This window comes from Notamacropus eugenii, chromosome 2 (assembly GCF_028372415.1).
Source record: "Notamacropus eugenii isolate mMacEug1 chromosome 2, mMacEug1.pri_v2, whole genome shotgun sequence".
NCBI lineage: Eukaryota > Metazoa > Chordata > Mammalia > Diprotodontia > Macropodidae > Notamacropus > Notamacropus eugenii.
The window spans coordinates 510594187-510611935 of NC_092873.1; the positions used below are offsets into that span (position 1 = coordinate 510594187).

A 17749-nucleotide genomic window follows, 5' to 3' on the forward strand; every position below is an offset into this window, starting at 1 on the left:
TCAAGCAGGGTTTAAGGGATGTCAGGCAGGGCTTGTTTAACCCTTCTGCCTCCAGGCACCCCTTATTTTTAACTCTTATATACTATGTACAAGAAACACACACATATTCACTTCTGAGCTTCAGGTTTCATGATATCACCAGTGTGGATTTTCCATTCACCAGCCCAGATGGCAGCCACCTCAACACCTTAGATGAGGATTTGATTTAAGCTGTGTACCTGGCACATAGTAGGTGCTTAGTAAATGCTGATTAGCACAAAGGAGGTTCTCATATTGGAGGCAATATGATACAAAGAGCACCAGCTTTAGAGTTGGAGGACCTGCGTTAAAATCTCAGCTTGGACACTTCTCATGTGACCTCTCTGGGCCTCAGTTTCCTCCTCTGTAATAATTCAATAAACAAAGTATTTTTAAAATATAAATGATAAGCAATAGGCATACCAAAAAAATAACCAAACCACCCACAAAGACAAAGAAGTCTCTGCCCTTAGGAGTTCCCATTCTAATCAAAGAGACAACTGTAAATATTAGGTGAGGAACAAGACAGACCCAGAGTGGATGATAGCAGAGGACAGGGAGTGAGTGAGACCAGGTGAGGCCTTAAAGGAAGCCCCCTCTCAGTGACCTCCAGCTTCTTCCTAGCTGGAAATCTGATCTCAAAAGCCTATGCATATGTAAGTACTGTAACTAAAAATCATACCACACTCAGGTCTGGTGGTTAAGCTTCTGGTGATGACCCTCTCCACCAGTCAGCAATGTCAGTCATCAATAAGTATCTTGCAAATGCTCTTCTGTGCAGGACCTTGCTGAAAGAATGATCAAATGAATCCTTAGTTCTTGTCTTTAGGGAGCTTATATTCTGTTGAAGGATTCAAGTCATATTCAGGGGAGGGATGTGTATGTGCACATGCACCCATGTGTATGCACATGTGTGTATATATCATATATGTAAGTGTGTATATATATATATATTGTATTATATATGTGTATATCCTCCATCCAGTTTCACATCTGTATTAACTGAAGAAGGGTGTGGGTGTTTTAAGGACCCAGACACATGTACGTCTTTTTCGATGTCTGGTTTGCTCAGCAGCAAATGGATGAAGTTGACTGGTTGAATTGAGTATTTCAGGTTCATCTTAGCACCTCATTTTACAGAAGAGGAAACTGAGGCCCAGAGAGGGGAAGCCACTTGACTTGAGATTCCATAGTGAGTTTATTGGCAAAATAGAATTTAAAGCGAGGTCTTATAATTGAAAAAATTAAGGCCAATCACCCCCCCTTAAAATAAGCTCTCTTTACCCCTCAATGGGTAGTTCAGCTCTTTACTTCTCTCAGATAATAGGCTCATCATTGACTAGGTATGTGAGGATACACAGTTAATGAGGAACAGCCCTGTGGCAGGTGGCACACAAGACCCCTCTTCTTGACACGTGTCCTACCACGCCCTGGAGGTCATCTCCATCGGCTCCTCACCAGCCAGCCTCCTTGAACCGAAGTCCCATGCCAATGCAGGCTTTACCTTGTTTGATAAGCAGCCTTCAGCAGTTTGCCACCAGGGTGATTAATGTGTTTGCCAGGTTCCCTACATTGGAGGTCTTTGGGAAGATGCCTTAGTAGTGAACCAAAAGGAACGTCTTCTTCCATGGGTCCAGGGATTGGGAGGAGGACCCTGGAAAGCTTCAGGCACAGGGTCTCCCTGGCAGAAGAGACCACAGGAACTTTTGAGCAAACCAGCATCCAAGGAACCATCCAACTTTCTGGGAAGGCAAATCCCCTCCCTCCTCAGGCATTTTGTTTTCCTTTGGGATGGCTCCATATGCTGAGGTTTTTTGAGGTTTCCCAACCTAGCTCCTGGTTCTGCTCTTTGGGGTCTCATCCCTTCCTCATATGCTAGACTTGAACCCAGATCTGGTGTTGTCCCTTGGCCTGAGCCCTCGGACCTTTGTCCTCTCCAGAGCTAAATAACAGCTGTAGGGTCTCCTCTCTGCAGCCCACGCACTAGGCCCCTATCACTTAGTAGCTGTGCAGCCTTGAGTAAGTTAGCTCTGAGAATCAGTTTCTTGCCACTGAAGAAGAAGGCTCACATTTGGATCCAGACTGCCTGAATTTGAGTTTTGTTTCTTCTCTGGGACCTATGATCATGGCCATCCCCTCTCTCTGCCTCCTCAGTGTCTCAGGCCTCAGATGCAGCTTCATAGACCAGCATTACTTCATCAAGATGTTCTTCTTCATACCAACATGGTTTTAGTTCAGATTTTGACAAAGCATTTATTAAGTGCCTACTGCATGCTGAAGCCTGTGCAGGGTGTCAGAAGAGATCTGTCAGTCCATCAACAAACGTTTATGAGTGCTTACTATGCTGGGCCCAGAGTGGAAGAGTCCCTGCCTTCGGACTGACAGGAAGAAAAGCTGGGGCCCAAATCTTCTCCTTCTGATCTGGATCATTCTGTTTCTTGCTTCCTCGCCCCTTTTCACCCCCTCTCTTCCCCACTCAGGCGTTTCTCGAGGTGTGGGATTCATCCGCTTCGACAAGAGAATAGAGGCAGAGGAAGCCATCAAAGGCTTGAACGGTCAGAAGCCCAGTGGTGCTACGGAGCCCATTACTGTGAAGTTCGCCAACAATCCCAGCCAGAAGACCAGCCAGGCCCTGCTTTCGCAGCTCTACCAGTCTCCCAACAGACGCTACCCGGGGCCTCTGCACCACCAGGCACAGAGATTCAGGTAGGGTGGGCAGGAGGAGCCCGGACCAGGGCCATGTATGCCAAGAGAGGCGTTGCTCCTCTCGGGGCCTCAGATCCTCTTCTGTGAAATGAAAGGTCCCCCTCAGCTCTCATATTTTTTGACTACGGAGAGAGACAAGTAGATGGGGTTGGGAGAGAGGAAGACAGAGAATTTTTAAAAATAATTTTATTTAACGTTTGCATTTTAAAATGTTGAGTCCCTATTTCTCTCCCTCCTTCCAGCCCCCTCTCCACCCATTGAGAAGGCAAGCAACACAATATAAAAGTTTTTATTTTTTTAACCCAGTGAGCTTAATTGCTAAAATGAGGCCATAAGTTCACTCTGACTTTGGGCCAGTCACTCCCCTGGGGGACAGGGGCAGGTGGCCTGGATGACCTCCTGACCTGTAGGGCTCCTGCTTCCTCTGACTCTCTTACTTCAATCCTAAGGGACAGTCCAGGCAAAGAGGGCAGAGTCTGGATTCCAATTCCCAGCAGGTAGCTCCCACTGGGGAGTGGGTTTCTGCTCCCACACAGCTTCTCTCCCAGCTGCTGTGTATACTGTAAGATCCTGGTGGCCTGGAACACAATTTGGGAAGATTTATTCCAGGCCTAATTAGCTTCCTGGGGTCATTGCCTGCGTTTGATGGGCAGAAACACTGTGTAGCTTCTCCCCCTTTTTTTGGTGGAGGAGGAGGGGATTTTCCTGTGATTTGCTTATTTGAAGGCCTGGTCTGTGATTAAGGGAGGGGGGAGCTGTTCTCTTAATGGCCCCTAATATATTTCCAGTAGCACGCTTCCCCCTACCCCCCACCTTACCTCCTTCACTCTCTTTCCTTAATTAAAGGATGATTTTCATTACCTAGGATCTCCTAGGAATGTGGCTGGAAGGACTGGCCTGGGTGGGGGTGGGGGTCAAGAGAGACAATTAGCTTTTTTGGAGTCCTCTCCATTGCCAGGAATAATAATGGGAGCTGAAATTGCTAATGATTTCTTCCTCACCAAGCATCCAAGTCATCTAATTTTTAGTTTGTGTGAGCGCACATACAGTATTTATGTAAAAAACCCTCTCCTGGAGATTTCTAATAATGGAAACCATGGCTACTGCTGCCCCCAGGGTGTGAGCAGCTTTTCCTGGGAGGGCCGGGTGGGAGGTGGCTTAGAGCACACTGGCCATCACCTCAGAGAGGATGCTTTGGGCTTTTTTATTTTTCTTTCCTTCTTTCTGCCCTACCAAGCCCACCACCCCCTTCAGAAAAGGATAACATTTGGAAGGGATACAGCTGGGGTGCCGTTGGTTCATGTCAAACAGAAAATCCTTTATCCACAAATTTGATTGCAGTGAAAGGGAAATAGTTAAAACAGCATTTAAAATTATTTTAGACCCAACCTGAAATTCAGAAATTAAGAAAAAAGGCTCAGAGGGTGGAGCAGAGTAAGGAGTTATTTTTAGTTACTGATACAGACCTGGAGAGAGGCAGAGAGAGAGGCAGAGAGGGAGACTGAGCAAGCTTTCCTCCAGTCCCTGAGTCCCCTTCACTGGGCATCCCACCATGGCGAGGGCCTGAGAGGGGCAGCTGCCACTTAGAGCTTAGAAGACCTGTCTGGGGAAGTGCTGGAGCGTCTCTGTCTGACAAGGGGGCCATCAGAATGAATCGTTCCATTGCTCAATCTTGCCATCTGTGAGAAATTAACCCCGAGACCCTCCTTCTCTTTTCAGGCTGGACAATTTGCTTAATATGGCCTATGGCGTAAAGAGGTAATTAAGGCTCCACAGAGCGCCAGATGTCCGTGTTGGCACAGATGGGTGCTATCTTTTATTATTTTTTTAAATTCACTAACTTTTAAAGTTTCTTTGATTACTTTTTTCTTCCACCAGCATGTCAAATCCTTAATTTTTAGTTCGGACTTCAGTTGGTTTTGTTTGTTTGTTTGTTTTAAGGGCACACAGAGTATGTGTGCATCTCACATTTTTTTTGCTTTGATTTACAGGTGGGTCTCTAACTTGGTTCAGGTGTCACAGCTATAGTGCCTCGGCTTAAGAATGTCCTGGCCCTCTCATGATTACTTTTAGGAGAAAAGCATCTGTCTTTTCTTCAGCTCATTTTGCAAACTTGAACAATGGGGGGCATAATAGCAAAGAGCCCTGGGCTTTACAGTCAGCCTCAAATTCTGGCTCTGCTGCAGACTACCTGGATGGCCTTGGGCAAAGAATTCCAACTACCAGGGAGTAGGAGATCCTTTGAATGGTAGTTCAGGCACTACCAAAATACTGTTAGAAAAAATAAGCTCCAAAAAATGACAAGGGCCTTGTATACAACAGGTGCTCAACAAATGTCTTAGAGAGGGGACAATCATCTGACAAGATTATGTCAGATTAAATGATCTTAGTCATCATAGTTGATGATTCTTTGACCATTGAAAGAATCGTATTAGAGATGACCATGGGTCATTTCTGTCCCCAGCCTCCCAGCTCAGTGCTCCACATTAAAGTAGCCTTTGGAATGTAACTGTGTACACCTTAACTGGTCTTGGGTGTCTTCTGTTCACAGGTTTAACCTATACCAACTTCCTTTTTGGTTCTTTGCGTTCTTTTGTTGTTTCAGTTCAAGAAGTTTGGGGATTTGGGTTGGACTGGGGGGGGCAGGTTGGCTTACAGGTTGAGGCCCGATCTCAGAACTCCTTGAGAGTTTCTCTGATGGGTGGGGCTGGGTGGGACGGGGGAGGGTGGGGGGAAGGTCGTGTCATGTGTCCTATTGACTCGTGTTTGTGCCTCATTAGCTGACTAGACACACATGGGCTTTCCTTCTTCCAGTTTGTGCCTGATTCCACTCACCCCCCATATTTGAGAGGACACTTGTACCCTTTAACCAGACAGTATTTTAGCCACCCACCCCTGCCCTGTACGGTAAGTGATTCCTTGTCCTAACTCACCTGAACACAAAATCTCAGCCTCAATCATGAACCTGAATCACAAGACTGGGGAGAAAAAAGGGCAGAATTATCTCTTGTCCTTGGATTATTCTTTGGCCCCCAGCTTTCTCTCCCTCTACCCTCTTCAGCCTCCTTCCTGGAGGACAAACATGACCCCTGGGACCCAGCATCAAGAGCCCCTAGAAAGGGAATCTGCAGGGCATGTGCTGAAAGTGGGTTAGGGAGGTATCTTCCTCGCATGTCAGGTGATTACTAATAAATTTTTTTTAAGAAAAATATCCAAGATCAAAATGGAAATTAAACACATAGCTAACCTTCCAGGTCTGAATTTTTTAAAAACTCAAACTTGGAAAACAATAACAATTAGCATTGATATACCACATTGATATAGATGTGCGTGAGGTGCTGTGCCTAACCCTGTCAGATCCTGTGAGCTCACAGAATCCCTGGGATGATGTGACTGCAGTGGGGGAGAGGTCAATATGCACATCTCAACCCTTTCCCCTTACTGAGCCTCACTTTCTCCATCGGTGAAATGGGGCTAATCTGTCTCCACCCCCACGTTCCCGTGTCCATGGTGAGGAAGGTATTTTGGGGAGCCGAAAGATACTCAGAGGTGAGATGATAATCGTTATCCTGTACTGCAGACCCAAGGCCGGTTCCAGAAAGAAAGATTTCCTGAGGATAATTGGGCCTTTGACCCCTTCACAGACAGACCTCAAACTTTCCTCTTAACAAGCTGCTGGGCCAGCTGAGGAGGCTTCCTGATTATGAGGCCGTTCACCTTTCACCCCCCCACCCCAAACAAAAGTAGTCCCTGGAGCAGAGCTTTGGTTTTCCAAGAAGCCAGTTAGAGCAGTTCACATTCACAGGCCCATCTGATGGGCCTGGCTGTCAGTACTTCCCAGAGCTGGTCCCATCCCAGCAGAGAGCCATGCAGGGATGAAGAATCTCGACTTCCAGGAAGGGGAAGCATTTCTGGGGCCTTCTTGACCGAGGGCAAAAGCCCTACTCAGAGTGGAGCAGAGCTGTGAAATGATCTGACTCTGGGCTGACCGCCAGAGGAGCCAGTCTTTTTAAAATTATTATCAATTTTGTTTTCAATTAATAAATGATTTACTTATTCTCTCCCCTCTTCCATTAAAAAAAGAAAAATAAAACCCATATCACAAAAACACTCCATTCTTCTAAATGCAAATAGAATAGAGAAATAGATCTTGACAGATTTGTCTGAGGGTCTCCCCTGTAAGTACATCCCTGGGCCAGTCAAGAGAACCCTCCAGGCGCTCCTCCATGTCAAAAGAAAATGCTTCAGGTTTCTGTTTTGTCAAGGGACGGGCTAAGCTCTCTCTGTGTTCTGTGTGTGTCTCTGTGTGCATTGGGGGTGGGGTGGTGGTCTCATGCTCAGAGTGACATCTAGAAGATTTCCCCCTACTCTGTTTGCTCCCCAGGTTCTCCCCCATCACAATCGACGGGATGACGAGCCTGGTTGGAATGAACATCCCGGGACACACCGGGACTGGATGGTGCATCTTTGTCTACAACCTGTCCCCCGACTCTGATGAGAGCGTCCTCTGGCAGCTCTTTGGCCCTTTTGGGGCCGTGAACAACGTCAAAGTCATCCGCGACTTCAACACCAACAAGTGCAAGGGCTTTGGCTTTGTCACCATGACCAACTATGATGAGGCCGCCATGGCGATCGCCAGCCTTAACGGGTACCGCCTGGGGGACCGAGTGTTGCAAGTTTCCTTCAAAACCAACAAAACCCACAAATCCTGAATTTCATATCCTTACTTATTAAAATATATATATAAATATATACGAACAAACACACACAAAAAAAGAGAGAGAGAGAAGGAGAGAGAGAGAAACAAACTTTTGGAGGCTTATGTTCAACTATGGACTTTCTAAGCCAGTGTTGCCTAAGTATTAAAACATTGGATATCCTGAGACGTCCCAGGAAAGGGTTTTATATAATGCTTAGAAAATAACAAAACAAATCTTTGATGCATTGAATGTTCTTTCATAGTTGTTATTGTTGAATATGACCTACATAGATGACGATGTACAGGGATTTTTACCCAGCCGGCTAACTTTACCGCCTTCTTTGAAGGGGAATCTTTTTAAGGTGACCATTCGCTTATTTGAAGAAAAAAAAACACACAGAAAAAAACATAAAAAAAAAAACAAACACAATTTTTACAAAGCAATGGAATTAAAAAGAAAGAACAAGATTTTTCTTTTTTTTGTCCTTTTCAAAAACACTTTAATCAAATTGGTAAACCCCTCCAACTTCAAATTAAAGAGGAATAATAAAAATTGCAAAACGGGAAAGAAAAAAACTTTTGCAATTGTTTTTAATTTTTCTTTTCCTTTTCTTTTATATCATGTGAACTCAGCAGCCTTCTGTTAGGGGGATGGGGCCGAGGAGGACACCTGATGACATTAACAATTTAATATCATTAATGTTGCCAAAGAGGTGGTCTCTTTGCTGAAAATGGGTTTCAAGAAAAATCTATTTTTATAAAATATAAAGAATTTTTACAAGAGAATCTGGATTTGAGAAAAAAAATATTTTGACTGGCTAATTTAGGGGAAATTGACAGCTTTGTCATGTTCATACTGCACTGGTAACTTTTTAGAGATCAAAGATGTGTGTTTTAATCCGGATTCGTAGATTGTTTTTTGAAGGATGGGCTATAAACAGATGATCTTCATATCTTTTCATAGCATGTAATAATTAAAAAAAATATTAACTACTACAGGAAGGGAGAGCAGAGAGGGGTCTACCCAGGGTACCACAGTTCCCCACAGTCAAAACCCAAAAGCAAGGAGAGGAGATGTAAGACGGTTTTTCTTTAAGTCATCAGTATGGGATCTCAACAGAACGAAAGTTTAAACGATTAATTTTTTTTCTTCTAATCGGAAGCTTCCTTAGTTTAAGCAGTAGGTGCTACGAAATTATTTACGTATCTTAGTGTCATAGTTCAATGTAATGTGTTTAGGAAGGAGAAGAAACAAACAAAAAACTACATTTGCTTTAAAATTTGTTAAGGAATTTTGAGATTGACTTTGTGGCCCACGCTGATAGAGCTGGCCTGTGTCGGCATGTTGGAAGCACCAGTTTGGGTTTTTGCTCGAATCACTATTTATTACTTGCCGATGTGAATGACGCATATGGGCCAAAATCAGATCTAGCTAGTTTTACTTCTTTGTTTGTTTAAACTATGGGAAGAAGCATATTATTGTGTCATTTTGTTGTGTGTGTATGTGTATATATAATATAAATATATATATATATATAAAGTTATTTTTCCTTTGGGTTAATTTATTCTAAGTTGTAACACTTTGCTAGTTTTGTTGGTATATGTCCTTAAAAAAATGTTTTCTTATAATTGAGTGACAGAGGTATCAAGTAACTTGTGTAGAAATATCGTTTGCTCTCTATTGTCATGTTTGTTGTGAATATTTTTTCTTACTGCACAGTAGAAGAAAATCACCACCACCGGGTCTTTCTTTTTGTGTAAATTCAGATTGGGGAGAAACAAACACACATTCGCAAAATCAGAGCGAAAGGAACAAAAAAAACATCTGGGGGGTGGGGTGGGGAGGGCTCTCCCAGTCCCCGTGCACTGACCGACCACCCGAGTCCATTTGTGCTTCGTGTGGTTCGATATCGAAACCAGGAAAACGGGAAAAACAAACAGACAAACAAACACCAAATCACAAAGGGTCCATGCTCTTCCCTGGGTCATAGAAGCAACTTGCTATGCATAATCTAGTTGATAGTTAAATTGGTTATTGCTTTTCTTGTCTTGTTACATAAAAATCTTTTCAATACAAGTTTAGTCTTAAAGGTAATAAAACGTTATGGTTATTTATAACTTGGGCTAATTTTGTGCGTTTTTTTTTCCCATGCTAAACCCCCTAAGTGCATGTCACCAAAACTCTAGTTTCCACAACCCAAAGAGGCAAATTTTTGTAGATGTAGAGAAATACTGAAAAACCACGGCTTGCATCCTCAATGACATCTCCTTTGGGCTTTTCTTTGGTTTTCAGCCTCTACAACGTTCAGGTTCTCTTTTCTAAATTAGCAGCTTTTCAGTTGCTCAGACACTCATTCCACATTCCATCACATGCTGTAAAGAAGCTCGTTTCTCTGGCCATGTTCTGACACTGGCTGGGGACTGGTGGGGAAGGCATGCCAAAATCTTTTCTCTACAATGTGTTTACTATTGGGGGAAAAAGGGGGTGGGAAAAAGAAGCTTTCTTAGGACCAGGCAGTTGTATACTTTAGTTGCAATGAATGACTTCATGTTAACCTTGCTAGTTTAGATCATTTCAGAGGGAAAAAGTATTGTAAATGTTTCTTTTCTTAATCTTGTTGTGTTTGAATTATTTGTACTTTAACTGTCCAGACAATAAATGAAAGTGTGTAGAATGGCTGTGGACTTTGCAGATTTTTAAATGTATTTATTCAGAATTTTAAAAATATAAACAGTTGCATGATAATCCTGATTCCTCTCAGGTCTTTTACCAAAATCCTGTGTTGGGTACATTGACTCTTTCTTTGAAAGGACTGTTCTCATGAAACTTCAGTGGTTCCCTATGGTCTCTAAGATAAAATACAACCTCCTATTTGGTATAAAGTCCTTCACATTCAGGGTCCAGCCCACTTTTCCAGACTAATAACATATCACTTCCTTTCATACATTTAATGATTCAGCAAAACTGGCCCACATTCCCTCAAATACCCATTTCAGAGTGGCTTTGCAAAGACTGCCTCCCAGTTCTGGCATGCTCTCTCCCTCATCTCTGTTTCTACCTGAGCCTGCTGGCTGGAGGCTAGCCTCACTGAGGGAATCCAAAGCTTCCTTCGCATGCCACCTACAGGAAATTTTTCTTGGTCTCTCAGTTGTTAGTCCACTCTCCTTTATCATCATGATCATATTTATACACGTTTACATGTCATTTCCCTTCAGTTGAATGTGAACTGGAGAGCAGGACTTATTTTTTCCTTTATCTTTGTATTTTCCCATCCCCTAGCATCATCCCCTGTAGGCAGCAGACACTTAGTAAATGGTAATGTGATTGAACTGGATAGAAGACACTTAAAAATAACAATCATTGATAGGTCATGCTTTGATTTTATGTAAGCAGAATTTGAAATAAGTGTGTAGTTGAAGTTTGAACCAATATGGCATTTTTCTCATGTAGATAGGTAGATAGTACTTGACAAGTTAAAATTTGCTTTATGTATCTCATCTTGCTGATGTCCCCAAGATCCTTATGAGGTAGATTGTCCCCATTTACACAAAGAGTAAGCTGAGGCTCAGATTGATGAACTGACTAATATGGTGGGGCTGCGACTTGAACCTAGATCTTAGGGCTCCAGCACTCATTCTCCCACATTACAATGATATTTTTTGCTCAATGGTACTCCTCCAAATAAAATTTCCATATGCAACAATTTCAAGCCAACTCAGCTCAAAAAGTAATGTAAAACCTGCCGTAAACTCTCGCTGGCCAACTCAAAAAGGCCAAACACTCCTAATTCACATGAAAGCAAGATCTTCAGGCTTTCAAGGGCTTAACCATCTAAGGATGTGAGTGGAGCCTATTCCAGACTTGCCCAAGCCAAGAAAGGCTTCTTAGCCATAATGTTCACCTTTAATATAACCATGGTGAAGGTTTTATGTATTTTAACTCATATTCTTTGAATAGGAGCGCTGAAAGACAAACTCTTCCAACATAAATCAGTCTTTGTTTGGAGAGGGAGGAATCTTCACATTCACAACTCAGGTAGTTGATGTTAGACATGGCTTCTACACGTTGTGGGCCCCTTTCCTGGTTTGGACTTATGAATAACTATTCTATCCTCTCTTTCTCTTCCTTTTTTTCCTTAACTGTACTTCCCAGGCCCCCAATATACCTTAATAAATCAGAACATTGGGAAGTGTTTTGAGTTAGAGACCTAATAAAAACAGTTTTATTACAAGCCCTTTTTCTCTTGCCTCTGTGAGAGGTAGACAGCTCTGGATTCTTGAAGGCTCCACAGGTATGGCACTAACTTCAGTAGGTCCTGCCAAATTGAATAGGCTTTGGGGATGACTCCAATGCCATCTATCTGAGGTCTTGCCTCTCCAAGACAGGACTTGAGGCCAGAGAGCTGACTGCCAGAAGACCAGTCATTCTAGCTAATAATTCGGACCAGTGGTCAGGCATGGAAGGACTAATCTGCATTAGCACAGAGGGAATTGCCCACAGTAGATTGCTAATCTTTGGAGCAAGAGATCCCCTTGGTTACCATCATTGAATCAAATTTCAATTTTCCAATACTTGCAAGTTACTGGGTGCCATCCATATGAACTTTAAAAGTCCTTGGTCTCTTTGGCTTTCAAAGAAGCTGCCATTTTGTTTTGTCTTAAGAGAAAACCAGATTTGTATTTGGTCCCCTGTGAATGAAGCAACCTTTTGATCATAAGAACTACATATAAAAAACAGTTTTGCAGGCCTAAAAAATGTTTGTTGTCATGCCCATGCTTTGGGCCTCGTGTTGCTGCTTATGTCCCAGATGGATAGATGGATGGAGCATTTGTCCTAGAATCCTAGACGGAGGAGTGGGATCTAAACAGATTTATCCTAAGGGGTGTTATTCCCCCCAACCCTGCCCCACCTCTTTCAAATATCCAGAAGAAGAATGGTGTATGATGTCCTTTGGTCACATTCTCCATGATGCATCTCTGTAATGTTCTCTACGACCTTGTCCCACTAGGCTGACAAGATAGAATATGTGGACCCTTGATAGGGGCTGGCCAATCACAGAGAAGTTGGGTTGATAAAATTTCCTTAGGTCTAGAGATGGTCCAGTTTGCATGGTTCAACTATTGTATGTTTTAGAAGCCCTGTGGCATTTACTTAACATCGTTTCAGTTACACGGGGTTCTAAACGAAAGAGGAAAAGCAGTGTCTAGTGAGTCTTATCACCTACATCATCCTCCCACCTCCCCAAAGTCTTATGTAAACTGCTCCACCAGCCAAAGCTTCCTCAGGGCACCTCCAACAGGGACAAGCTCATCAATTGGGGTCATACTCATGCATCTCTTCCCACGATTAATCATGTGCTTATTTGGAAGGAGGATAGCTTGTCCTCATTAGAGCCCTTTGTGCTAGGTTGTAAATAAAAAAAGATTTGTACTTCCACAAAACTGAATTTCATAATAGGGACTTGGATTTAGGCAACACTTTGGTGTTTGACACAATAAATACTTATTGACTGACTGACTTTAACTAAGACAGCCTATTCAGTCTTTCCTGATGTATCCCTTATTCGTGAGTCTCCTTAGTCTTTCTTCCTGCAGACACTAGGGACTGGATCTTTAGCAGCAAGTATACACACTTCCTCTTGCCAAAATCAACTGGTTTTCATATACCCAGTGGCAGGCACACAGTAAGCACTTAATAAATGCTTTTTGACTTAGCATAACAAGAATTGCCCGATTAAATAAAGGGTAGTTTTAAACACAACCTATAGATAAGAGAAATCCTGGCTGAGAGCAGAAGAGCAGTTTTGTAAACATAGAGAATTTGATAAAAACTGGAGCCTGAAGCTGTCACAGTGACCTCACAGGTACTTCATCCAAAGATCCACATGCTGTGTTTTACCTTCTCCCCTTTCTCTGTTCAGCTGGGAGAAGAGAATATTGAAGAAAATTACATTTGATTTCTAGAAGCTAAAATCAAGTTTCTGTGTAGTCCAGAAAGTGACTCACACTGTTCCTTTATCTTGTTAGCTCTTTTGGTGTAATAGGTAATAAGATAATTTCTTGTGGAACTCTATTTGTGCAAGAATCAGGTTTCATCGCTCTGTGCAGCGCACTTACAGAAGTGTCTTCACAGGAGAGAAAGAGGCGTAATCTGCACTTATGATTTAAATAGACATGAGAATATGGAAGTGTTCGTTTAAGGGAAGTAGGAAGAGGTACTTCTCTAGCCTCTTTCCCCGTTTTTCTACTAGTAGAATAGCCTTTAGCTCATTGTCAAAGCTAAAGTTCATTACTGGAAAAAATTCTGAGTGGCCACTTCTGGTTTGGTAATTAAAGGGTTTCAGAACTCATTATTTCAGGACAGTGATTGGCCAAAAAAAGGAAAAAGTAAATTAGGCAGAATGCTCCCAGAATTTGGGCCTCATCTCAAGACCCCAAACCTAACATTAACTCTGGCATTTATGGCATCATTTGCTCCTTCCGTTATAGGTGGATCAGTTCCATTGTATAAGGAGTGAGTGAAGTCATGGTATCCTGAGGCTGCTGACTGTCCCCTAAATGGTTCTTTATATGGAAAATGAATCCAAATTGTTCCTTCCTCCCCACACAAATTGATAAAGAGAAACAGAGTGTGACCACAAATGGATAAGATTTGGAAATACAGTTAGGATGTTGACAGTGAATTTAGCAAGCAAGACTTTCCCAGGAGGAGAGGAGCAGGGAAGGGCAAAGTTGGGTTATTGTATTTCCCCAGAAGATTGCCCATTTGGATGAGAGCCATGTCATCTCCTGGGCAGCTTTACTCAGCCACTCATGGTGTTAAAGCTGAATCATAGGCTTTGCTAAGAGAAACTCAGTGTCCAGAATGAGGGGGAGGTGAGAGTCCCGATGTCCTTGGCCCTCATGGAGCCACAGTTGTAGTGAAAGGTTTAGTCGTAGGTGTAATATTTGAGAAAGGATATTGACCAAGTGGAGCATGAAGAAGATGGTGATCAGGCTAGTAAGAAACCTAGGGACCAAGCCTCCAGAAGACCAGTTAAAGGAAGGGGGTATTTAGCTGGGGACGGAGAGGATGAGGGAATTGAGAGCAGCCTCCAGGTATTTGAACAGTTGTGTGGCAGAGGAATTAGATGTGTTCTCTTTGTCTCTGAAATGCAGAATAAGGAACAGGGCAGGAAAAATAAAACAGGAAAACTTTACAATCAAAGCTGTTCAATGGTTGGAATGTATGATTTCTGGGAGTATTCAGCTCCCTGTCTCTAGAGTTGTTTATGCAGAGACCAGGTGCCCACTTGTCTCTATATTGGGGATGCCTGTTCAGATACTATTGAGACTACATACTACCTGGCTAATGGTTAAACAGGTGGCATAGCATTGTCAAACACAGAAGGTGGAGGGGGCTGGTTTGATCTAAGGATAGCTCAGTAGCATATATGAAAGTTGCCAGGTGTGGGTTGCCTAATCTCCATCTATACTCAATCCTCTCTCAAGGAAGGGCACTTGCCTTAATAAGACAGGGACCACTTACTGATGAATGTGGATGAATGGGAAGTGGGATAGCTCACCCATGGCCTAAGGGACTTGGGAGCTGCAGAGGGAAGGGATAAAAAAACTTTCCCTTTCCTCCAACATGTCGAGTTTACAAAGTGCTCTCCTTAGGCATATTCTACTACATATAATGGATGAAGTGCTGGGCCTTGAATTTAGGAAGATCTGAGTTCAAATCTTGCCTTGTTGTTGAGCCACGTACAACTCTTCTTGATCCCATTTAAGATTTTCTTGACAAAGATAGTAGAGTGGATTGCCCTTTCCTTCTCCATCTCATTTTACAGATGAGGAAACTGAGGCAAACAGGGGTTAAGTGACTTGCCCAGGGTCACACAGCTAATGTCTGAGGCTGGATTGGAAGTTGGGTCTTCCTGACTCCAGTTCCAGTGCTCTAGCCATTGAGCTACTTAGCTGCCCTTATTAGCTGTGTAACCCTGGGCAAGTTACTTAACTGCTCAATTTTCTCAGCTGTAATATAATAACATTATATGATAATAATGTGATAATAGCATATAATAATAACAGCACCTACCTCCCAAGGTTGTTGTGAGACCCAAATGAGGTATTGGTAAAGAGCTTGGCACATGGTAAATGCTTAATAAATTCTTTCTTTCACAAAAGCCCTGTGAGGTGGGACTTACAAATCATGGCAACCTCATTGTTTAGAAGAGGAAATTGAGACCCAGTGATGGCAGTGACTTGTTCAAGGTCACACAGTTCAGCAAATTCAGAGAGAATTCTCAGACCTGCTAAGTTCAATTCTCTTCCTACCAGGGCAGGCTATGTCTGCAAAAGACTTGTAGTCAACATCTCTCACAATATCTATTGGTCTGAGTATGGGCCATCCCATTAAATCAGTTTTCTTTTGTAGAAAAAATAAATAAAATATTCTTTTTATATCTTTTTTGGGATGTACCTGCATATACCAAAAAAGAGAGGAATATTTCAAAAAATTACTGATTATGGGCTGCACTCAGGTTTTTTTTGGTTTTATACAAGGTATTTTATGCAACATGAGACCTACTAATTCCTTCCTTTCCTGTCTCTGAAGTTCACTTTCCTTCTGTGAAAGGATTTTCATTACTGATTCTTTCCACTTACGTATTCCAAAATATGCTGCAGCTCTGACATTCCCTGTTCTACGATCCCTCTCAGCTATGACATTCCCTGTTCTAAAATCCCTCCCAACTCCGACATTCCCTGTTCTAAGATCTCTTCTAGCTCTAATCTATATTCAGCATTCTAAGAGCCAAGCCTTGAGATTTCCAGAGATCCAGTTTGACCTTGATCTGAATGGACGATGTGACTTGGCAGAAATCATCCAAAAGACTGGTGCTACATTTCAGGAAGGACTTTGATAAGCTGGAGCATGTCTGGGAAGGGAGGATAAGGGGGGACCTGGAGACCATTTAACCAATGCAGATTTACGAAGTACTCACTGTGCTAACTAGGATGCAAAGACAGAAACAAAGCAATTCCTGCCCTGGAGGAGCTCGTGTTCTAATTGAGAAGACAATACTTATGGAAATAGTTATAGACAAAATGGGGACCCTGGGAAAGTCATCCCACAAAAGGGAGGATGAGAGTTGAGTTCTGAAGGAAGTCAGGGATACTAAGAAGCAGAGAGGAGGAAAAGGTTTCAACGCTATGTGAGGTCTGGTTAAAGGACAACTTAGGATGGTTGTCAGATATTTGCAAGGTCATTATGTGAAAGACAAACCTCAATTCAGTTCAACAAACATTAGGCATCTGTTACGTGCAGGTCATTGTTCTAGGCTCTGGAGATACAAAGGCAAAAACTAAACAGTCTTGGTCTTCCCAAGATAGACTTGTTCTGCTTGACCCTAGAGGGCAGAACTAGGAACAACTGATACAAGCTGTAGAGAGGCTTAATGTGAGGAAAACTACCCAACAGCTAGAACCACGCAGGTAGAAAGGGCTGCCCTGGGAAGAAGGGGCTTTCCTCCATCTGAAAGTCCTGGAGCCAAGGATCGGAAGATCAGTTGAGGCATTCCTCTTCAGGAATGGATCAAACAGGATGCCCCATATGGTCCCTTCTGGCTCTCAGAAATGGCTCTGTGGCTAGTGACCTTTCAGATTTCTTCTGGCTTTTCTCTTCTCTTCTAAGATGGCAGAAGATCTGTTGATATGCAAATAACTTTTCAAAAACCCAAAGTTAGGAGTGCATCTCACCACATTCTTATCATACAATCTTAGAATTTGAAGGGACCCCAATGGCCTGTGCCTCTGTTTACCTGGCACTTAGGAATAGGAGTAGGAACTGTACTTGTGACTTCATGCATTAGTTCAGGGAACTCTTGGATAAGGAAATCCTCTCTACCAATGCAGGCCAGCACCTCCTCTATGATTTAGTCTCAAAGAATTGTCTGAGTTACTGAGAGATTAAGATTACAGAGGGTCACATAGCTAATGTCTGATGTGGGACTTGAACCGGTCTTCCTGGTTTCAAGGCCATCTCCCTATCCACTAGGCAACACTATCTCTCTAGAGAGTACTTCATAGATGCTCATTGGTTGATTGATTGATAGATTCTGGTCTTTAAGTACAGGACCCAGAACTGAACACAATCCTATATATGTATGTGTGCCTAGCCCCTCCAGGCAACACAAATGGATGAAACATAGTCCTCCTAGAACTTACATTTTACAAAGGGAGATGACGTGAGCATTTGAAAAATGTGAGTCGTGTCCATCAAGAAAATGCCTAGAATCTTATCTTAAGATTCTTTAATATCCATATAGTCACTCAAATTCCTTA

General features: G+C 42.7%; 1 protein-coding gene across 11 annotated transcripts in view; it reads left to right on the top strand.

Annotated features, from left to right (window-relative positions):
• ELAVL4 (ELAV like RNA binding protein 4) overlaps nucleotides 1-7922 on the top strand; it is a 140018-nt gene extending 132096 nt beyond the window's left edge. For 9 of the 11 annotated variants that reach the window (XM_072649385.1, XM_072649392.1, XM_072649386.1 and 6 more), the window contains 3 exons: nucleotides 2499-2724; nucleotides 4444-4482; nucleotides 7109-7922. In XM_072649385.1, coding sequence (XP_072505486.1) covers nucleotides 2499-2724; nucleotides 4444-4482; nucleotides 7109-7436 — 593 coding nt within the window. In that variant the 3' untranslated portion in view covers nucleotides 7437-7922. Of the gene's footprint in view, nucleotides 1-2498; nucleotides 2725-4443; nucleotides 4483-5538; nucleotides 5632-7108 lie in introns of all 11 variants that reach the window. The other 2 variants (XR_011975802.1, XM_072649383.1) reach the window with 2 other exon arrangements.
• The last annotated feature ends 9827 nt before the right edge of the window (nucleotides 7923-17749 follow it).